We start from the raw sequence: 22290 nt of genomic DNA on the forward strand, positions 1-22290 counted from the left end.
AGCTGTCTTCATTATAATGGGTCTATACTGTAGGATGGGAGAAGCTGTCTTCATTATAATGGGTCTATACTGTAGGATGGGAGAAGCTGTCTTCATTATAATGGGTCTATACTGTAGGATGGGAGAAGCTGTCTTCATTATAATGGGGGGGTCTATACTTTAGGATGGGAGAAGCTGTCTTCATTATAATGGTTCTATACTGTAGGATGGGAGAAGCTGTCTTCATTATAATGGGTCTATACTGTAGGATGGGAGAAGCTGTCTTCATTATAATGGGTCTATACTGTAGGATGGGAGAAGCTGTCTTCATTATAATGGGTCTATACTGTAGGATGGAGAAGCTGTCTTCATTATAATGGGTCTATACTGTAGGATGGAGAAGCTGTCTTCATTATAATGGGGGGTCTATACTGTAGGATGGAGAAGCTGTCTTCATTATAATGGGTCTATACTGTAGGATGGGAGAAGCTGTCTTCATTATAATGGGTCTATACTGTAGGATGGGAGAAGCTGTCTTCATTATAATGGGGGGTCTATACTGTAGGATGGGAGAAGCTGTCTTCATTATAATGGGTCTATACTGTAGGATGGGAGAAGCTGTCTTCATTATAATGGGTCTATACTGTAGGATGGGAGAAGCTGTCTTCATTATAATGGGTCTATACTGTAGGATGGGAGAAGCTGTCTTCATTAAAATGGGTCTATACTGTAGGATGGGAGAAGCTGTCTTCATTATAATGGGTCTATACTGTAGGATGGGAGAAGCTGTCTTCATTATAATGGGTCTATACTGTAGGATGGGAGAAGCTGTCTTCATTATAATGGGTCTATACTGTAGGATGGGAGAAGCTGTCTTCATTAAAATGGGGGATATACTGTAGGATGGGAGAAGCTGTCTTCTTTATAATGGGTCTATACTGTAGGATGGGAGAAGCTGTCTTCATTAAAATTGGTGTATACTGTAGGATGGGAGAAGCTGTCTTCATTATAATGGGTCTATACTGTAGGATGGGAGAAGCTGTCTTCATTATAATGGGTCTATACTGTAGGATGGAGAACCTGTCTTCATTATAATGGGTCTATACTGTAGGATGGGGAAAAGCTGTCTTCATTATAATGGGTCTATACTGTAGGATGGAGAAGCTGTCTTCATTATAATGGGTCTATACTATAGGATGGGAGAAGCTGTCTTCATTATAATGGGTCTATACTGTAGGATGGAGAAGCTGTCTTCATTATAATGGGTCTATACTGTAGGATGGGAGAAGCTGTCTTCATTATAATGGGTCTATACTGTAGGATGGGAGAAGCTGTCTTCATTATAATGGGTCTATACTGTAGGATGGGAGAAGCTGTCTTCATTATAATGGGTCTATACTGTAGGATGGGAGAAGCTGTCTTCATTATAATGGGTCTATACTGTAGGATGGAGAAGCTGTCTTCATTATAATGGGTCTATACTGTAGGTAGAACACATGAGTAAATGTTTCTCTGTTGAGGTTATTTCCTTATTCGTTTCTAGCCAGATGTAAAAAGTTCCTGTTTTGACTAATTTAATAGAGTGGGTCAGGTCTGCTCTATACCAAATTAGCTTACCCCTTGAGTCCCTTCCCTGTTTCACACCTGGTAGTTTGGTGGATGTGTCATAAGCGTCGTAATGATCGGACCAAACTGCAGCGGGAATGTGAATCGTTTTCTTGAATTTATTAAAGAAATGAACAAAAAGAACGACGAAAACCAGTCCTGTAAGGTACTAATGACTATACACAGAACAACCACCCACAAAACACAAGACAAAAAAAACCCTACTTAAATATGGCCTCTAATCAGAGGCAACGAGATACAGCTGCCTCCAATTAGAGACCAATCCCAAACAATACCACATAGAAATAGAAATACTAGAAAATCCACATAGAAATAGAAAACATAGAACATACACCAAAAACCCTGAAACACACAAAACAAACACCCCCTGCCACGTCCTGACCAAACTACAATAACAAATAACCCCCTTTTACTGGTCAGGACGTGACAGGATGGGACTACCAGTTACTTAGAGCGCATCAAGTCTGTTTCTTGTAGAATAGCAATGTCTGTATTTCTGATTTATTTCGTGAAGTCCAGGTTCCTGCTCTTTAGGCCAAAGGCAGATGACCTCAGGCCTCGGATATTCCAGGATGAGATAGTGAAGGCTTTGTGTTCCATAAAGTGTGTCTCTCTCTCTCTCTCTCTCTCTCTGTCTCTCTCTCTCTCTCTCTGTCTCTCTCTCTCTGTCTCTCTCTCTATCTCTGTCTCTCTCTGTCTCTCTCTCTGTCTCTCTATCTCTCTCTCTCTCTGTCTCTCTGTCTCTCTCTGTCTCTCTCTCTCTCTGTGTCTCTCTCTCTCTGTCTCTCTCTCTCTCTCTCTCTCTCTCTCTCTCTCTCTGTGTCTCTCTCTCTGTGTCTCTGTGTCTCTGTCTCTCTGTCTCTCTCTCTCTCTCTCTCCTTCTGTCCCTATCTCTCTCTGTGTACACTTAGTTTCACCCTGTCTCTCTCTCTCTGTCTATCTGTGAATGTACAGGCCTCATTACCTTAATGGACGAGTTAACTGTTACCAGTTAAACCCCATCATCAGCATGTAAAGAGCCAGGCCGAGACGAGGAGACATCAGGCCCCTGTAGCTCTGTAGATGGAGAGATTGATACCAGCAGGACTCTAACACCTTATCTTATCACAGACATCAGCACTGAGGGACGATCCTTCCCCTTCGCCACATCGATAAGCACAGTTTTATGTCCCTCCAGTGCTCTTTGGCAGGTTGTAATCATGGCTACGCCCATCGGGGACTGGGGTGATGCACAAAGGTATCATCCCAAATGACACCCTAATGCCCCTATATAGCTCACTAGTTTTGACCAGGGCCCATAGGGATATACAGGGACTAGGGTGTGATTTGGGACGCAGCCTCGGGCCGCCCAGTGAGGCCGGAGAGGGTAGAGAGAGACAGGAATAGGGAAGTCAACAGTCAGTGGCTCACTGGCTCCACGTCTGTCTGGTGAGGAGGGTGTTGTTAAGGTAACAAAGTCCATTGTCAAGCTAAGGTATAGTATACAAAGACAGCAGATAGATAGATAACTAGGCAGGCAGGCTAAGGTATAGTATACAAAGACAGCAGATAGATAGATAACTAGGCAGGCAGGCTAAGGTATAGTATACAAAGACAGCAGATAGATAGATAACTAGGCAGGCAGGCTAAGGTATAGTATACAAAGACAGCAGATAGATAGATAACTAGGCAGGCAGGCTAAGGTATAGTATACAAAGACAGCAGATAGATAGATAACTAGGCAGGCAGGCTAAGGTATAGTATACAAAGACAGCAGATAGATAGATAACTAGGCAGGCAGGCTAAGGTATAGTATACAAAGACAGCAGATAGATAGATAACTAGGCAGGCAGGCTAAGGTATAGTATACAAAGACAGCAGATAGATAGATAACTAGGCAGGCAGGCTAAGGTATAGTATACAAAGACAGCAGATAGATAGATAACTAGGCAGGCAGGCTAAGGTATAGTATACAAAGACAGCAGATAGATAGATAACTAGGCAGGCAGGCTAAGGTATAGTATACAAAGACAGCAGATAGATAGATAACTAGGCAGGCAGGCAGGCAGGCAGGCAGGCTGGCAGGCAGGCAGGAGGCAGGCAGGCAGGAGGCAGGCAGGCAGGCAGGCAGGCAGGCAGGCAGGCTGGCAGGCAGGCAGGCAGGCATTTTATCGCTAAGCTGAGCTTTAAGGTATAGTATACAAAGACAGCAGATAGATAGATAACTAGGCAGGCAGGCAGGCAGGCAGGCAGGCAGGCAGGCAGATAGGCAGGCAGGCAGGAGGCAGGCAGGCAGGAGGCAGGCAGGCAGGCTGGCAGGCAGGCAGGCAGGCAGGCTGGCAGGCAGGCAGGAGGCAGGCAGGCAGGAGGCAGGCAGGCAGGCAGGCAGGCAGGCAGGCAGGCAGGCAGGCAGGCAGGCAGGCTGGCAGGCAGGCAGGCAGGCATTTTATCGCTAAGCTGAGCTTTAAGGTATAGTATACAAAGACAGCAGATAGATAGATAACTAGGCAGGCAGGCAGGCAGGCAGGCAGGCAGATAGGCAGGCAGGCAGGCAGGCAGATAGGCAGGCAGGCAGGCAGGCAGATAGGCAGGCAGGCAGGCAGGAGGCAGGCAGGCAGGAGGCAGGCAGGCAGGCTGGCAGGCAGGCAGGCAGGCAGGCAGGCAGGCAGGCTGGCAGGCAGGCAGGAGGCAGGCAGGCAGGAGGCAGGCAGGCAGGCAGGCAGGCAGGCATTTTATCGCTAAGCTGAGCTTTAATATACACCTCTTAGAAAGCTGGCCCACAACTGTTGCAACAAGGTGTCATTTCACAAGATCAATAGATAGAGAGAGAGAGAGAGAGAGAGAGAGAGAGAGAGAGAGAGAGAGAGAGAGAGAGATAAAAGCTCTCTCCCTGGTTTGTATGTGCTCACTTGGGGCTCCCGAGTGGCACAGCGATCTAAGGCACCGCATCTTCAGTGCTAGAGGCATCACCACAGACCCTGGTTCGATTCCAGGCTGTATCACAACCGGCTGTGATAGGGAGTCCAGTAGGGCGGCGCACAACTGACCCAGCGTCGTCCGGGTTACGGTTTGGCGGGGGGGGGGGTAGGCCGTCATTGTAAATAAGAATTTGTTCTTAATAACTGTGACTTTATGTTAAATAAAGGTTACAAAATAAAATAATTAAAATGAACTCTTTATTCACCGACAGGTGTCACTCCTGGCGTGACGTTGTCTCAGTACGTCTCACAACAAATAAAGCAGCTAGAGAACAGCGTCTATACAGGCTCCGCTGCTCTGACCGCGGATAAAGCCCCTCTCGCTGATAACACTGATAACAGGCCCATAGTAACATTGTTATTCCATGTGAACCTTTGATAATTCACAGCTCGGTTGTTGTGAGTCTTTGTGTGTTGTCACGATGAAGTCGCTTTACTACAATGATACTTCAGCACTGCTGACAATATATTATACAATAATAACCAGACTGTTAGGCCCTGTTTTATACATTATACAATAATAACCACACTGTAAGGCCCTGTTATATATATTATACAATAATAACCACACTGTTAGGCCCTGTTATATATATTATACAATAATAACCACACTGTAAGGCCCTGTTATATATATTATACAATAATAACCACACTGTAAGGCCCTGTTATATATATATTATACAATAAAAACCACACTGTAAGGCCCTGTTATATATATTATACAATAATAACCAGACTGTTAGGCCCTGTTTTATACATTATACAATAATAACCACACTGTAAGGCCCTGTTATATATATTATACAATAATAACCACACTGTAAGGCCCTGTTATATATATATTATACAATAAAAACCACACTGTAAGGCCCTGTTATATACATTATACAATAATAACCACACTGTAAGGCCCTGTTATATCCATTATACAATAATAACCACACTGTTAGGCCCTGTTATATATATTATACAATAATAACCACACTGCAAGGCCCTGTAATATATATTATACAATAATAACTACACTGTAAGGCCCTGTTATATATATATTATACAATAATAACCACACTGTAAGGCCCTGTTATATACATTATACAATAATAACCACACTGTAAGGCCCTGTTATATATATTATACAATAATAACCACACTGTTAGGCCCTGTTATATATATATATTATACAATAATAACCACACTGTAAGGCCCTGTTATATATATTATACAATAATAACCACACTGCAAGGCCCTGTTATATCCAGTGCTGTGAAAAAGTATTTGCCCCCTTCCTGATTTCTTTGCACATTTGTCACACTTAAATGTTTCAGATCATCAAACAACGTCACGGCTGTGAAAAGGAGAGGCGGACCAAAATGCAGCGTTTGTTTCGTTCCACATGTTATTAACACTGTGAAACTATGCAGTACATAAACATAAACTAAAGAACAAAACAAATCGTGACGCAGAGGTGAAACAAACACTACTCAAAAAAAATCACCTACAAAACCCAGGAAGAAAAACTCCTACTTAAGTATGATCTCCAATTAGAGACAACGAGGACCAGCTGCCTCTAATTGGAGATCATCCCAAACAAAACCCAACATAGAAATACAAAAACTAGAACCTAAGAACATAGAAATAGAACACATAGAATAAACCCCCCCTGTCACGCCCTGACCTACTCTACCATAGAAAATAACCTCTTACTATGGTCAGGACGTGACAAACAAATTTTAATATTACACAAAGATAACCCAAGTAAACCCAAAATGCAGTTTTTAAGTGATGATTTTATTTATTACGGGGGAATAAAAGCTATCTGAACCTTCATGGCCCTATGTGGAAAAGTAATTTCCCCCTAAACCTAACAACTGGTTGTGCCATCCTCAGCAGCAACAACTGCAGTCAAGCGTTTCCGATAACTGGCAATGAGTCTTTCACATCGCTGTGGAGGAGTTTTGGCCCACTCTTCTCACTGTCAGAGCAGCTCCCAGATCACTGCACCTGTACATAGCCCATCTATAATTTAGCCTAAACAACTACCTCTTCCCCTACTGTATTTATTTATTTTGCTCCTTTGCACCCCATTATTTATATTTCTACTTTGCACTTTCTTCCACTACAAATCTACCATTCCAGTGTTTTACTTGCTATATTGTATTTATTTTGCCACCGTGGCCTTTTTTGCCTTTACCTCCCTTATCTCACCTCATTTGCTCACATTGTATATAGACTTATTTTTCTACTGTATTATTGACTGTATGTTTGTTTTACTCCATGTATAACTCTGTGTTGTTGTATGTGTCGAACTGCTTTGCTTTATCTTGGCCAGGTCGCAATTGTAAATGAGAACTTGTTCTCAACTTGCCTACCTGGTTAAATAAAGGACTTGTTCTCAACTAGCCTACCTGGTTAAATAAAGGACTTGTTCTCAACTAGCCTACCTGGTTAAATAAAGGTGAAATAAAAAAATAAAAATAAAAATTTGCAGAATTGTTTAAATTCAGCCACATTGGAGGGTTTTTCGAGCATGAACCGCCTTTTTAAGGTCACGCCACAGCATCTCAATCGGATTCAAGTCCGGACTTTGACTAGGCCACACCAAAACCTTCATTTAGTTTTTTTTAAGCCATTCAGAGGTGGACTTGCTGGTGTGTTTTGGATCATTGTCCTGCTGCAGAACCCAAGTGCACTTCAGCTTGAGGTCACGAACTGATGGCCGGACTTTCTCCTTCACGATTTGTTTGGTAGAGAGCAGAATTCCTGGTTCCATCGATCCCAGCAAGTCGTCCAGGTCCTGAAGCAGCAAAGCAGCCCCAGACCATCACACTACCACCACCACCACCACATTGGACTGTTGGTAATGATGATCTTTTCCTGAAATGCTGTGTTACTTTTTACACCAGATGTAACGGGACGCACACCTTCCAAAACGTTCAACTTTTGTCTCGTCAGTCCACAGATTATTTTCCCAAAAGTCTTGGGGATCAAATGTCTTGGTTTTTTTTGTTGCTAAAAGTGAGACGAGTCTTTATGTTCTTTTTGCTCAGCAGTGGTTTTTGCCTTGGAACTCTGCCATGGATGCCATTTTTACCCCAGTCTCTTTCTTATGGTTGAGTCATGAACCCTGACCTTAACTGAGGCAAGTGAGGCCTGCAGTTCTTTTAGATGTTGTTGTGGGTTCTTATTGTGACCTCTTGGATGAGTCGTCGCTGCGTTCTTGGGGTAATTTCGGTAGGTCGGCCACTCCTGAGGAAGGTTCGACCGCTGTTCCAAATGTTCTCCATTTTGTGGATAACGTCTCTCACCGTGGGTGGCTGGAGTCCCAAAGCTTTAGAAATGGATTTGTAACCCTTTTGCAGACTGATAGATGTCAATTATTTTTATTTCTCATCTGTTCCTGAGTTTCTTTGGATCGCGGCATGATGTCTTGCTTTTGAGATCTTTTGTCCTACTTCATTTTGTCAGACAGGTTCTATATAAGTGATTTCTTGATTCAACAGGTCTGGCAGTAACCAGGCCTGGGTGTGGCGCGTCAAATTGAACTCAGCTTTCCAAAAAATGTGATTAACCACAGTAAATTCCTGATTTAACAAGGGGGGGGGGACAATTACTTTGTCACATAGGGCCATGAAGGTTCGGAGCGCTTTTTCTTCCCTTAATAAATAATCATCACTTAAAAACTGCATTTTGGGTTTACTTGGGTTATCTTTGTGTAATATAAAAATTTGTTTGATGATCTGAAACATTGAAGTGTGACAAATGTATAAGAAATCAGGAAGGGGGCGAATACTTTTTCAAAGCACTGGATATTTCACATCGTTCTCAGATCTTTTTCAGACGTTGCACTCTCAGAACAAAAATGGTCCTTCTTCCCAAAACCCTGTCACCCTCAGAATGTTCTGTGGTCCATCCAACACCAGGGTCCATCCAACACCGTGGTCCATCCAACACCGTAGTCCATCCAACACCAGGGTCCATCCAACACCGTAGTCCATCCAACACCGTAGTCCATCCAACACCGTAGTCCATCCAACACCAGGGTCCATCCAACACCGTGGTCCATCCAACACCAGGGTCCATCCAACACCATAGTCATCCAACACCAGGGTCCATCCAACACCAGGGTCCATCCAACACCAGGGTCTATCCAACACCAGGGTCCATCCAACACCGTGGTCCATCCAACACCAGAGTCCATCCAACACCAGGGTCCATCCAACACCAGGGTCCATCCAACACCGTGGTTCATCCAACACCAGGGTCCATCCAACACCGTGGTCCATCCAACACCAGAGTCCATCCAATACCAGTGTCCATCCAACACCAGGGTCCATCCAACACCAGGGTCCATCCAACACCGTAGTTCATCCAACACCAGGGTCCATCCAACACCGTGGTCCATCCAACACCATGGTCCATCCAACACCGTGGTCCATCCAGCACCGTAGTCCATCCAACACCAGGGTCCATCCAACACCAGGGTCCATCCAACACCGTGGTCCATCCAACACCGTGGTCCATCCAACACCGTAGTCCATCCAACACCGTAGTCCATCCAACACCAGGGTCCATCCAACACCAGTCCATCCAACACCAGTCTCCATCCAACACCAGGGTCCATCCAGCACCGTGGTCAATCCAACACCGTGGTCCATCCAACACCGTGGTCCATCCAACACCGTAGTCCATCCAACACCGTAGTCCATCCAACACCAGGGTCCATCCAACTCCCGGGTCCCTCCAACACCGTAGTCCATCCAACACCAGTCCATCCAACACCGTAGTCCATCCAACACCGTAGTCCATCCAACACCAGGGTCCATCCAACACCAGGGTCCATCCAACACCAGGGTCCATCCAACACCAGTCCATACAACACCAGGGTCCATCCAACACCAGGGTCCATCCAACACCGTAGTCCATCCAACACCGTAGTCCATCCAATACCAGGGTCCATCCAACACCAGGGTCCATCCAACACCAGTCCATCCAACACCAGGGTCCATCCAACACCAGGGTCCATCCAACACCGTGGTCCATCCAACACCAGGGTCCATCCAACACCGTAGTCCATCCAACACCAGGGTCCATCCAACACCGTAGTCCATCCAACACCAGGGTCCATCCAACACCAGGGTCCATCCAACACCAGGGTCCATCCAACACCAGGGTCTATCCAACACCAGGGTCCATCCAACACCGTGGTCCATCCAACACCAGAGTCCATCCAACACCGTAGTCCATCCAACACCAGGGTCCATCCAACACCGTGGTCCATCCAACACCAGGGTCCATCCAACACCGTGGTCCATCCAACACCAGGGTCCATTCAACACCAGGGTCCATCCAACACCAGAGTCTATCCAACACCAGGGTCTATCCAACACCAGGGTCCATCCAACACCGTGGTCCATCCAACACCAGAGTCCATCCAACACCAGGGTCCATCCAACACCAGGGTCCATCCAACACCGTGGTTCATCCAACACCAGGGTCCATCCAACACCGTGGTCCATCCAACACCAGAGTCCATCCAATACCAGTGTCCATCCAACACCAGGGTCCATCCAACACCAGGGTCCATCCAACACCGTAGTTCATCCAACACCAGGGTCCATCCAACACCGTGGTCCATCCAACACCATGGTCCATCCAACACCGTGGTCCATCCAGCACCGTAGTCCATCCAACACCATGGTCCATCCAACACCAGGGTCCATCCAACACCGTGGTCCATCCAACACCGTGGTCCATCCAACACCGTAGTCCATCCAACACCGTAGTCCATCCAACACCAGGGTCCATCCAACACCAGGGTCCATCCAACACCAGTCCATCCAACACCAGTCTCCATCCAACACCAGGGTCCATCCAGCACCGTGGTCCATCCAACACCGTGGTCCATCCAACACCGTGGTCCATCCAACACCGTAGTCCATCCAACACCGTAGTCCATCCAACACCAGGGTCCATCCAACACCCGGGTCCATCCAACACCGTAGTCCATCCAACACCAGTCCATCCAACACCAGGGTCCATCCAACACCAGTCCATCCAACACCAGGGTCCATCCAACACCAGGGTCCATCCAACACCAGTCCATCCAACACCAGTCCATCCAACACCAGGGTCCATCCAACACCAGGGTCCATCCAACACCAGTCCATCCAACACCAGTCCATCCAACACCAGGGTCCATCCAACACCAGGGTCCATCCAACACCGTAGTCCATCCAACACCAGGGTCCATCCAACACCAGGGTCCATCCAACACCGTGGTCCATCCAACACCAGGGTCCATCCAACACCGCAGTCCATCCAACACCAGGGTCCATCCAACACCAGGGTCCATCCAACACCATGGTCCATCCAACACCAGGGTCCATCCAACACCAGTCCATACAACACCAGGGTCCATCCAACACCAGGGTCCATCCAACACCAGGGTCCATCCAACACCGTAGTCCATCCAACACCGTAGTCCATCCAACACCAGGGTCCATCCAACACCAGGGTCCATCCAACACCAGTCCATCCAACACCAGGGTCCATCCAACACCAGGGTCCATCCAACACCAGGGTCCATCCAACACCGTAGTCCATCCAACAACAGGGTCCATCCAACACCAGGGTACATCCAACACCAGGGTCCATCCAACACCGTAGTCCTTCCAACACCAGGGTCCATCCAACACCAGGGTCCATCCAACACCAGGGTCTATCCAACACCAGGGTCCATCCAACACCGTGGTCCATCCAACACCAGAGTCCATCCAACACCGTAGTCCATCCAACACCAGGGTCCATCCAACACCAGGGTAAATCCAACACCAGGGTCCATCCAACACCAGTCCATACAACACCAGGGTCCATCCAACACCAGGGTCCATCCAACACCGTAGTCCATCCAACACCGTAGTCCATCCAACACCAGGGTCCATCCAACACCAGGGTCCATCCAACACCAGTCCATCCAACACCAGGGTCCATCCAACACCGTAGTCCATCCAACACCGTAGTCCATCCAACACCAGGGTCCATCCAACACCAGGGTCCATCCAACACCAGTCCATCCAACACCAGGGTCCATCCAACACCAGGGTCCATCGAACACCAGGGTCCATCCAACACCAGGGTCCATCCAACACCAGGGTCCATCCAACACCGTAGTCCATCCAACACCAGGGTCCATCCAACACCGTAGTCCATCCAACACCAGGGTCCATCCAACACCAGGGTCCATCCAACACCAGGGTCTATCCAACACCAGGGTCCATCCAACACCGTGGTCCATCCAACACCAGAGTCCATCCAACACCGTAGTCCATCCAACACCAGGGTCCATCCAACACCGTGGTCCATCCAACACCAGGGTCCATCCAACACCGTGGTCCATCCAACACCAGGGTCCATCCAACACCAGGGTCCATCCAACACCGTAGTCCATCCAACACCAGGGTCCATCCAACACCAGGGTCCATCCAACACCAGTCCATACAACACCAGGGTCCATCCAACACCAGTCCATCCAACACCAGGGTCCATCCAACACCAGGGTCCATCCAACACCAGGGTCCATCCAACACTGTTGTTTTCATATAATTGTAACGTTGTTGCCTTCAAAGCCCAGGTGGTGATTTTGTATTGAATTAGATGAATGATTCACTCATGACTAAAGTGCTGGTCAGTATTATCAGGATGATCCATAGCATGGCAGGTTGCACTACGCTGTTATGGAGTCCCGCTGCCATCCTAATATTATTTAAACCTATTTAACAGGGCAAGTCCTCTTACTTACAATGGCGGCCAAACCCGGACGACGCTGGGCCAATTGTGCGCCGCCCTATGGGACTCACAATCACGGCCGGATGTGATACAGCCTGGATTCGAACCAGGGACTGTAGTGACGCCTCTTTGCGAATGAGATGCAGTGCCTTAGACCGACCGCGCCACTCGGCGAGCCCTACGCTGACATAGAGAGGAAAGCAACGATCTGACTTCCCTTTGTCTTGTGGATTTCTTTAAGGACTGAGGAACAGCTGCAGGAAGTGTTTGACTGGACTATCCGCACCTGCTGTGTCCTGTGACACACACACTTTGAGTTGATACAGTGTCCCGTGATCCAGTGTCCCGTGATCCAGTGTCCCATGATCCAGTGTCCCGTGATGCAGTGTCCCGTGATGCAGTGTCCCGTGATGCAGTGTCCCGTGATGCAGTGTCCCGTGATCCAGTGTCCCGTGATCCAGTGTCCCGTGATCCAGTTTCCCGTGATGCAGTGTCCCGTGATACAGTGTCCCGTGTGGCTCAGTTGGTAAGAGCATGGTGTTTGCAACGCCAGGGTTGTGGGTTTGATTCCCACGGGGGACCAGTACGGAGAAGAAAAAAAAAATGTATGAAATGTATGCATTCACTACTGTAAGTCGCTCTGGATAAGAGCGTCTGCTAAATGACTAAAATGTAAATACAGGCCTGGTAGCTCAGTCTCTTCAGATGCATAGAGTCTGATAAGGCAGGGCACGGCCACTGGGTCTCCTCTCCCTGGAAAATAAAAAAAACCTTGAGTTAAACTAGTTTAGAGGAGATAACAGGCTCTATTGTAGCTCTGAGCCGTCAGTATCTGAGCTATGCTGTCCTGCTCCTCTCCACAACCCTGCCCTCCCTCCCTCCTAACCCAGCCAGCCCTCCCTCCCTCCTAACCCAGCCCTCCCTCCTAACCCAGCCAGCCCTCCCTCCCTCCTAACCCAGCCCTCCCTCCTAACCCAGCCCTCCCTCCCTCCTAACCCAGCCCTGCCAGCCCTCCCTCCTAACCCCTCCCTCCTCTCCACAGCCCTGCCAGTCCTCCTAACCCAGCCAGCCCTCCCTCCTAACCCAGCCCCCCCTCCCTCCTAACCCAGCCAGCCCTCCCTCCCTCCCTCCCAACCCCTCCCTCCTATCCCACCCCTCCCTCCTAACCCAGCCAGCCCTCCCTCCCTCCTAACCCAGCCCTCCCTCCTAACCCAGCCCTCCCTCCCTCCTAACCCAGCCCTCCCTCCCAGCCCTCCCTCCTAACCCCTCCCTCCTATCCCAGCCCTCCCTCCTAACCCAGCCCTCCTAACCCAGCCCTCCTAACCCCTCCCTCCTATCCCAGCCCTCCCTCCTAACCCAGCCCTCCTAACCCCTCCCTCCTAACCCCTCCCTCCTAACCCAGCCCTCCTAACCCAGCCCTCCTAACCCCTCCCTCCTATCCCAGCCCTCCCTCCTAGCCCAGCCTATCAATAGTCCTCCAGGATGAGCTCCAAATACAACAAGGTTCCCTCCTACCTGGAAAACACTTGACACTTTATTGTGAGCAAAGGTCTGCAGCAGCTGGCACTGACAGGTCCGATGCTGGAGCTATCTAATCTCCCATCATCTAGAAATATATGACCGAGGAGAGAGAGAGACAGGAGGGGAGGGGAGGGAAGAGGGGAAGACAGGAGGTTGGGAGGGGAAAGGAAATTAAGGAGAGGATAAAAGAGGGGGAGGGAGAGATAGGAGGAGAGGGTGGGGGAGAGGATAAAAGAGGGGGGAGGTGATGGAGAGATAGGAGGAGAGGGTGGGGGAGAGGATAAAAGAGGGGGAGGGAGAGGGAAAGGATATGGAGGGAGGAGAGGAGAGGAGAGGAGAGGGAGAAGGCGTGAGTACGGACACACTCTCTGTACTAGTAACACACACACACACACACACACACACACAACCCTCCCTAGGTGGAATATCAAATAAAGACAGTAAACGGTTTAGACAGCTTTAACTTGTGTTGAACAACATCCTAATCAAGAGAAACAATGAAACCTCAGCTGGTCCCAGTCTATTCTTCAATCCAACCAGCTGGTCCCAGTCTATTCTTCAATCCAACCAGCTGGTCCCAGTCTATTCTTCAATCCAACCAGATGGTCTCAGTCTATTCTTCAATCCAACCAGCTGGTCTCAGTCTATACTTCAATCTAACCAGCTGGTCCCAGTCTATTCTTCAATCCAACCAGCTGGCCCCAGTCTATTCTTCAATCCAACCAGCTGGTCCCAGTCTATTCTTCAATCCAACCAGCTGGCCCCAGTTTATTCTTCAATCCAACCAGCTGGTCCCAGTCTATTCTTCAATCCAACCAGCTGGTCCCAGTCTATTCTTCAATCCAACCAGCTGGTCCCAGTCTATTCTTCAATCCAACCAGCTGGTCCCAGTCTATTCTTCAATCCAACCAGCTGGTCCCAGTCTATTCTTCAATCCAACCAGCTGGTCCCAGTCTATTCTTCAATCCAACCAGCTGGTCCCAGTCTATTCTTCAATCCAACCAGCTGGCCCCAGTCTATTCTTCAATCCAACAGCTGGTCCCAGTCTATTCTTCAATCCAACCAGCTGGTCCCAGTCTATTCTTCAATGCAACCAGCTGGTCCCAGTCTATTCTTCAATCCAACCAGCTGGTCCCAGTCTATTCTTCAATCCAACCAGCTGGTCCCAGTCTATTCTTCAATCCAACCAGCTGGTCCCAGTCTATTCTTCAATCCAACCAGCTGGTCCCAGTCTATTCTTCAATCCAACCAGCTGGCCCCAGTCTATTCTTCAATCCAACCAGCTGGTCCCAGTCTATTCTTCAATCCAACCAGCTGGTCCCAGTCTATTCTTCAATCCAACCAGCTGGTCCCAGTCTATTCTTCAATCCAACCAGCTGGTCCCAGTCTATTCTTCAATCCAACCAGCTGGTCCCAGTCTATTCTTCAATCCAACCAGCTGGCCCCAGTCTATTCTTCAATCCAACCAGCTGGTCCCAGTCTATTCTTCAATCCAACCAGCTGGTCCCAGTCTATTCTTCAATCCAACCAGCTGGTCCCAGTCTATTCTTCAATCCAACCAGCTGGTCCCAGTCTATTCTTTAATCCAACCAGCTGTCCCAGTCTATTCTTCAATCCAACCAGCTGGTCCCAGTCTATTCTTCAATCCAACCAGCTGGTCCCAGTCTATTCTTCAATCCAACCAGCTGGTCCCAGTCTATTCTTCAATCCAACCAGCTGGTCCCAGTCTATTCTTCAATTCAACCACCTCATCTTCTAGTTCAGACCATATCTGGGATCTACACCACTGTCTAGTTCAGACCATATCTGGGATCTACACCACTGTCTAGTTCAGACCATATCTGGGATCTACACCACTGTCTAGGTTCAGGGACCATATCTGGGATCTACAAAACCACTGTCTATTCAGACCATATCTGGGATCTACAACCACTGTCTAGTTCAGACCATATCTGGGATCTACACCACTGTCTAGTTCAGACCATATCTGGGATCTACACCACTGTCTAGTTCAGATCAATATCGGGATCTACACCACTGTCTAGTTCAGACCATATCTGGGATCTACACCACTGTCTAGTTCAGACCATATCTGGGATCTACACCACTGTCTAGTTCAGACCATATCTGGGATCTACACCACTGTCTAGTTCAGACCATATCTGGGATCTACAACCACTGTCTAGTTCAGACCATATCTGGGATCTACAACCACTGTCTAGTTCAGGTCATATCTGGGATCTACACCACTGTCTAGTTCAGACCATATCTGGGATCTACACCACTGTCTAGTTCAGACCATATCTGGGATCTACACCACTGTCTGGTTCAGACCATATCTGGGATCTACACCACTGTCTAGTTCAGACCATATCTGGGATCTACACCACTGTCTAGTTCAGACCATATCTGGGATCTACACCACTGTCTAGTTCAGACCATATCTGGGATCTACACCACTGTCTAGTTCAGACCATATCTGGGATCTACACCACTGTCTAGTTCAGACCATATCTGGGATCTACACCACTGTCTAGTTCAGACCATATCTGGGTTATAATGGTGTCATCTCAGAGACTCAGCAGACAGGTTATAATGGTGTCATCTCAGAGACTCAGCAGGCAGGTTATGATGGTGTCATCTCAGAGACTCAGCAGACAGGTTATAATGGTGTCATCTCAGAGACTCAGCAGACAGGTTATAATGGTGTCATCTCAGCGACTCAGCAGACAGATTATAATGGTGTCATCTCAGAGCCTCAGCAGACAGGTTATAATGGTGTCATCTCAGAGCCTCAGCAGACAGGTTATAATGGTGTCATCTCAGAGACTCAGCAGACAGGTTATAATGGTGTCCTCTCAGAGACTCAGCAGACAGGTTATAATGGTATCATCTCAGAGACTCAGCAGACAGGTTATAATGGTGTCATCTCAGAGACTCAGCAGACAGGTTATAATGGTGTCATCTCAGAGACAGGTTATAATGGTGTCATCTCAGAGACTCAACAGACAGGTTATAATGGTGTCATCTCAGAGACTCAGCAGACAGGTTATAATGGTGTCATCTCAGAGACTCAGCAGACAGGTTATAATGGTGTCATCTCAGAGACTCAGCAGACAGGTTATAATGGTGTCATCTCAGAGACTCAGCAGACAGGTTATAATGGTGTCATCTCAGAGACAGGTTATAATGGTGTCATCACAGAGACTCAACAGACAGGTTATAATGGTGTCATCTCAGAGACTCAGCAGACAGGTTATAATGGTGTCATCTCAGAGACTCAGCAGACAGGTTATAATGGTGTCATCTCAGAGACTCAGCAGACAGGTTATAATGGTGTCATCTCAGAGACTCAGCAGACAGGTTATAATGGTGTCATCTCAGAGACTCAGCAGACAGGTTATAATGGTATCATCTCAAATCAAATCAAATCAAATCAAATGTATTTATAAAGCCCTTCTTACATCTGCTGATGTCTCAAAGTGCTGTACAGAAACCCAGCCTAAAACCCCCCAAACAGCAAGCAATGCAGGTGTAGAAGCACGGTGGCTAGGAAAAACTCCCTAGAAAGGCAGGAACCTAGGAAGAAACCTAGAGAGGAACCAGGCTATGAGGGGTGGTTAGGAAAAACTCCCCTAGAAAGGCCAGAACCTAGGAAGAAACCTAGAGAGGAACCAGGCTATGAGGGGTGGCTAGGAAAAACTCCCCTAGAAAGGCCAGAACCTAGGAAGAAACCTAGAGAGGAACCAGGCTATGAGGGGTGGCTAGGAAAAACTCCCCTAGAAAGGCCAGAACCTAGGAAGAAACCTAGAGAGGAACCAGGCTATGAGGGGTGGCCAGTCCTCTTCTGGCTGTGCCGGGTGGAGATTATAACAGAACATGGCCAAGATGTTCAAATGTTCATAAATGACCAGCATTGTCAAATAATAATAATCATAGTAGTTGTCGAGGGTGCAACAAGTCAGCAACACAAGAGTAAGTATCAGTTGGCTTTTTCATAGCCGATCATTGAGAGTATCTCTACCGCTCCTGCTGTCTCTAGAGAGTTGAAAACAGCAGGATCGTTGAGAGTATCTCTACCGCTCCTGCTGTCTCTAGAGAGTTGAAAACAGCAGGATCGTTGAGAGTATCTCTACAGCTCCTGCTGTCTCTAGAGAGTTGAAAAGAGCAGGATCGTTGAGAGTATCTCTACAGCTCCTGCTGTCTCTAGAGAGTTGAAAACAGCAGGATCATTGAGAGTATCTCTACCGCTCCTGCTGTCTCTAGAGAGTTGAAAACAGCAGGATCATTGAGAGTATCTCTACAGCTCCTGCTGTCTCTAGAGAGTTGAAAACAGCAGGATCGTTGAGAGTCTCTCTACCGCTCCTGCTGTCTCTAGAGAGTTGAAAACAGCAGGATCGTTGAGAGTATCTCTACCGCTCCTGCTGTCTCTAGAGAGTTGAAAACAGCAGGATCATTGAGAGTCTCTCTACCGCTCCTGCTGTCTCTAGAGAGTTGAAAACAGCAGGATCTTTGAGAGTATCTCTACCCGCTCCTCTGTCCTCTAGAGAGTTGAAAACAGCAGGATCGTTGAGAGTATCTCTAACCGCTCCTGCTGTCTCTAGAGAGTTGAAAACAGCAGGATCATTGAGAGTATCTCTACCGCTCCTGCTGTCTCTAGAGAGTTGAAAACAGCAGGATCATTGAGAGTATCTCTAACCCGCTCCTGCTGTCTCTAGAGAGTTGAAAACAGCAGGATCATTGAGAGTATCTCTACCGCTCCTGCTGTCTCTAGAGAGTTGAAAACAGCAGGATCATTGAGAGTATCTCTACCGCTCCTGCTGTACTCTAGAGAGTTGAAAACAGCAGGATCATTGAGAGTATCTCTACCCGCTCCTGCTGTCTCTAGAGAGTTGAAAACAGCAGGATCATTGAGAGTATCTCTACCGCTCCTGCTGTCTCTAGAGAGTTGAAAACAGCAGGATCATTGAGAGTATCTCTACAGCTCCTGCTGTCTCTAGAGAGTTGAAAACAGCAGGATCATTGAGAGTATCTCTACCGCTCCTGCTGTCTCTAGAGAGTTGAAAACAGCAGGATCATTGAGAGTATCTCTACCGCTCCTGCTGTCTCTAGAGAGTTGAAAACAGCAGGATCATTGAGAGTATCTCTACCGCTCCTGCTGTCTCTAGAGAGTTGAGAACAGCAGGATCATTGAGAGTATCTCTACAGCTCCTGCTGTCTCTAGAGAGTTGAAAACAGCAGGATCATTGAGAGTATCTCTACAGCTCCTGCTGTCTCTAGAGAGTTGAAAACAGCAGGATCATTGAGAGTATCTCTACAGCTCCTGCTGTCTCTAGAGAGTTGAAAACAGCAGGATCGTTGAGAGTATCTCTACAGCTCCTGCTGTCTCTAGAGAGTTGAAAACAGCAGGATCGTTGAGAGTATCTCTACAGCTCCTGCTGTCTCTAGAGAGTTGAAAACAGCAGGATCATTGAGAGTATCTCTACCGCTCCTGCTATCTCTAGAGAGTTGAAAACAGCAGGATCATTGAGAGTATCTCTACCGCTCCTGCTGTCTCTAGAGAGTTGAAAACAGCAGGATCATTGAGAGTATCTCTACCGCTCCTGCTGTCTCTAGAGAGTTGAAAACAGCAGGATCATTGAGAGTATCTCTAACCGCTCCTGCTGTCTCTAGAGAGTTGAAAACAGCAGGATCATTGAGAGTATCTCTACCGCTCCTGCTGTCTCTAGAGAGTTGAAAACAGCAGGATCATTGAGAGTATCTCTACAGCTCCTGCTGTCTCTAGAGAGTTGAAAACAGCAGGATCATTGAGAGTATCTCTACAGCTCCTGCTGTCTCTAGAGAGTTGAAAACAGCAGGATCGTTGAGAGTCTCTCTACAGCTCCTGCTGTCTCTAGAGAGTTGAAAACAGCAGGATCGTTGAGAGTCTCTCTACAGCTCCTGCTGTCTCTAGAGAGTTGAAAACAGCAGGATCGTTGAGAGTATCTCTACCGCTCCTGCTGTCTCTAGAGAGTTGAAAACAGCAGGATCGTTGAGAGTATCTCTACCGCTCCTGCTGTCTCTAGAGAGTTGAAAACAGCAGGATCGTTGAGAGTATCTCTACCGCTCCTGCTGTCTCTAGAGAGTTGAAAACAGCAGGATCGTTGAGAGTATCTCTACCGCTCCTGCTGTCTCTAGAGAGTTGAAAACAGCAGGATCATTGAGAGTATCTCTACCGCTCCTGCTGTCTCTAGAGAGTTGAAAACAGCAGGATCGTTGAGAGTATCTCTACAGCTCCTGCTGTCTCTAGAGAGTTGAAAACAGCAGGATCGTTGAGAGTATCTCTACCGCTCCTGCTGTCTCTAGAGAGTTGAAAACAGCAGGTCTCAACCAGTCTGCTGGGGTCCTTCTCCTTTTTCTCCACCTTTAATAAATGATGCCAACATCAGCAGAAATATGGAGGTTTAGACACAATGTCCGAACCAACTGGTAAAATACTCCTGTGGATAAACAACTGTTACCAACAGACAACTGCTTTCGTCTTAACACTGGTAGCAACATTTTACAAGGGGATCTAGTCGTTTAAATCAACCAATTAACTACTGTAAACTGTTATCTTGGGACAGTGCACCTTTGGAACGCCATCGTGGGTGGGGAGACGCATACAAAGGGTGGTCAAAGTTGTAAAGTCAGAGGAGCTTTTAGAAGAGGAGGAGATAATGGGGAGATAGCCGTCTCTGTGTGGCAGGGGTGAAGGTTGGGCTCTGAGAGGGGGAGGGGGAAGGTTGGGCTCTGAGAGGGGGAGGGGGGGTGAAAGTTGGGCTCTGAGAGGGGGAGGGGGGTGAAGGTTGGCCTCAGAGGGGGAGGGTGAAGGTTGGGCTCTGAGAGGGGGAGGGTGAAGGTTGGGCTCTGAGAGGGGGAGGGGGGTGAAGGTTGGGCTCTGAGAGGGGGAGGGGGGTGAAGGTTGGGCTCTGAGAGGGGGAGGGGGGTGAAGGTTGGCCTCAGAGGGGGAGGGTGAAGGTTGGGCTCTGAGAGGGGGAGGGGGGTGAAGTTTGGCCTCTGAGAGGGGGGGGGGGGGTGAAGGTTGGGCTCTGAGAGGGGGAGGGGGGTGAAAGTTGGGCTCTGAGAAGGGGGGAGGTGAAGGCTGGGCTCTGAGAGGGAGAGGGGGGTGAAGGTTGGCCTCAGAGGGGGGGGGTGAAGGTTGGGCTCTGAGAGGGGGAGGGTGAAGGTTGGGCTCTGAGAGGGGGAGGGTGAAGGTTGGGCTCTGAGAGGGGGAGGGGGGTGAAGGTTGGGCTCTGAGAAGGGGGAGGGGGGGGGTGAAAGTTGGGCTCTGAGAGGGGGAGGGGGGGTGAAGGTTGGCCTCAGAGGGGGAGGGTGAAGGTTGGGCTCTGAGAGGGGGAGGGTGAAGGTTGGGCTCTGAGAGGGGGAGGGTGAAGGTTGGGCTCTGAGAGGGGGAGGGGGGTGAAGGTTGGCCTCAGAGGGGGAGGGTGAAGGTTGGGCTCTGAGAGGGGGAGGGGGGTGAAGTTTGGCCTCTGAGAGGGGGAGGGGGGTGAAGGCTGGGCTCTGAGAGGGAGAGGGGGGTGAAGGTTGGCCTCAGAGGGGGAGGGTGAAGGTTGGGCTCTGAGAGGGGGAGGGGGAAGGTTGGGCTCTGAGAGGGGGAGGGTGAAGGTTGGGCTCTGGAGAGGGGGGAGGGGGGTGAAGGTTGGGCTCTGAGAAGGGGGAGGGGGGTGAAGGCTGGGCTCTGAGAGGGATAGGGGGGTGAAGTTTGGCCTCTGAGAGGGGGAGGGGGTGAAGGTTGGGCTCTGAGAGGGGGAGGGGGGTGAAGGTTGGGCTCTGAGAGGGGGGGGGGGGGAAGGTTGGGCTCTGAGAGGGGGAGGGGGGGTGAAAGTTGGGCTCTGAGAGGGGGAGGGTGAAGATTGAGCTCTGAGAGGGGGGAGGGGGAAGGTTGGGCTCTGAGAGGGGGGGGGGGGGTGAAGGTTGGGCTCTGAGAGGGGGAGGGGGGTGAAGGTTGGGCTCTGAGAGGGGGAGGGGGAAGGTTGGGCTCTGAGAGGGTGAGGGGGGGTGAAAGTTGGGCTCTGAGAGGGGGAGGGGGGTGAAGGTTGGCCTCAGAGGGGGAGGGTGAAGGTTGGCCTCTGAGAGGGGGAGGGTGAAGGTTGGGCTCTGAGAAGGGGGGGGTGAAGTTTGGGCTCTGAGAGGGGGAGGGGGGTGAAGGTTGGGCTCTGAGAAGGGGGGGGGGTGAAGGCTGGGCTCTGAGAGGGGGAGGGGGGTGAAGATTGGCCTCTGAGAGCAGAGGGGGGTGGAAGTTTGGGCTCTGAGAGGGGGAGGGGGTGAAGTTTGGGCTCTGAGAGGGGGGCGGGTGAAGGTGGCCTCTGAGAGGGGAGGGTGAAGGTTGGGCTCTGAGAGGGGGAGGGGGGTGAAAGTTGGGCTCTGAGAGGGGGAGGGA

General features: G+C 49.0%; 1 protein-coding gene across 1 annotated transcript in view; it reads left to right on the forward strand.

Annotated features, from left to right (window-relative positions):
• The first annotated feature begins 2804 nt into the window (after positions 1-2804).
• LOC115187318 (repetitive proline-rich cell wall protein 1-like) overlaps positions 2805-22290 on the forward strand; it is a 40844-nt gene continuing 21358 nt past the window's right edge. Inside the window, exons 1-2 of the mRNA XM_029746386.1 lie at positions 2805-2829; positions 12704-12873. Coding sequence (XP_029602246.1) covers positions 2805-2829; positions 12704-12873 — 195 coding nt within the window. The remainder of the gene's footprint in view (positions 2830-12703; positions 12874-22290) is intronic.

Source organism: Salmo trutta, unplaced genomic scaffold (assembly GCF_901001165.1).
Source record: "Salmo trutta unplaced genomic scaffold, fSalTru1.1, whole genome shotgun sequence".
Taxonomy (NCBI): Eukaryota; Metazoa; Chordata; class Actinopteri; order Salmoniformes; family Salmonidae; genus Salmo; species Salmo trutta.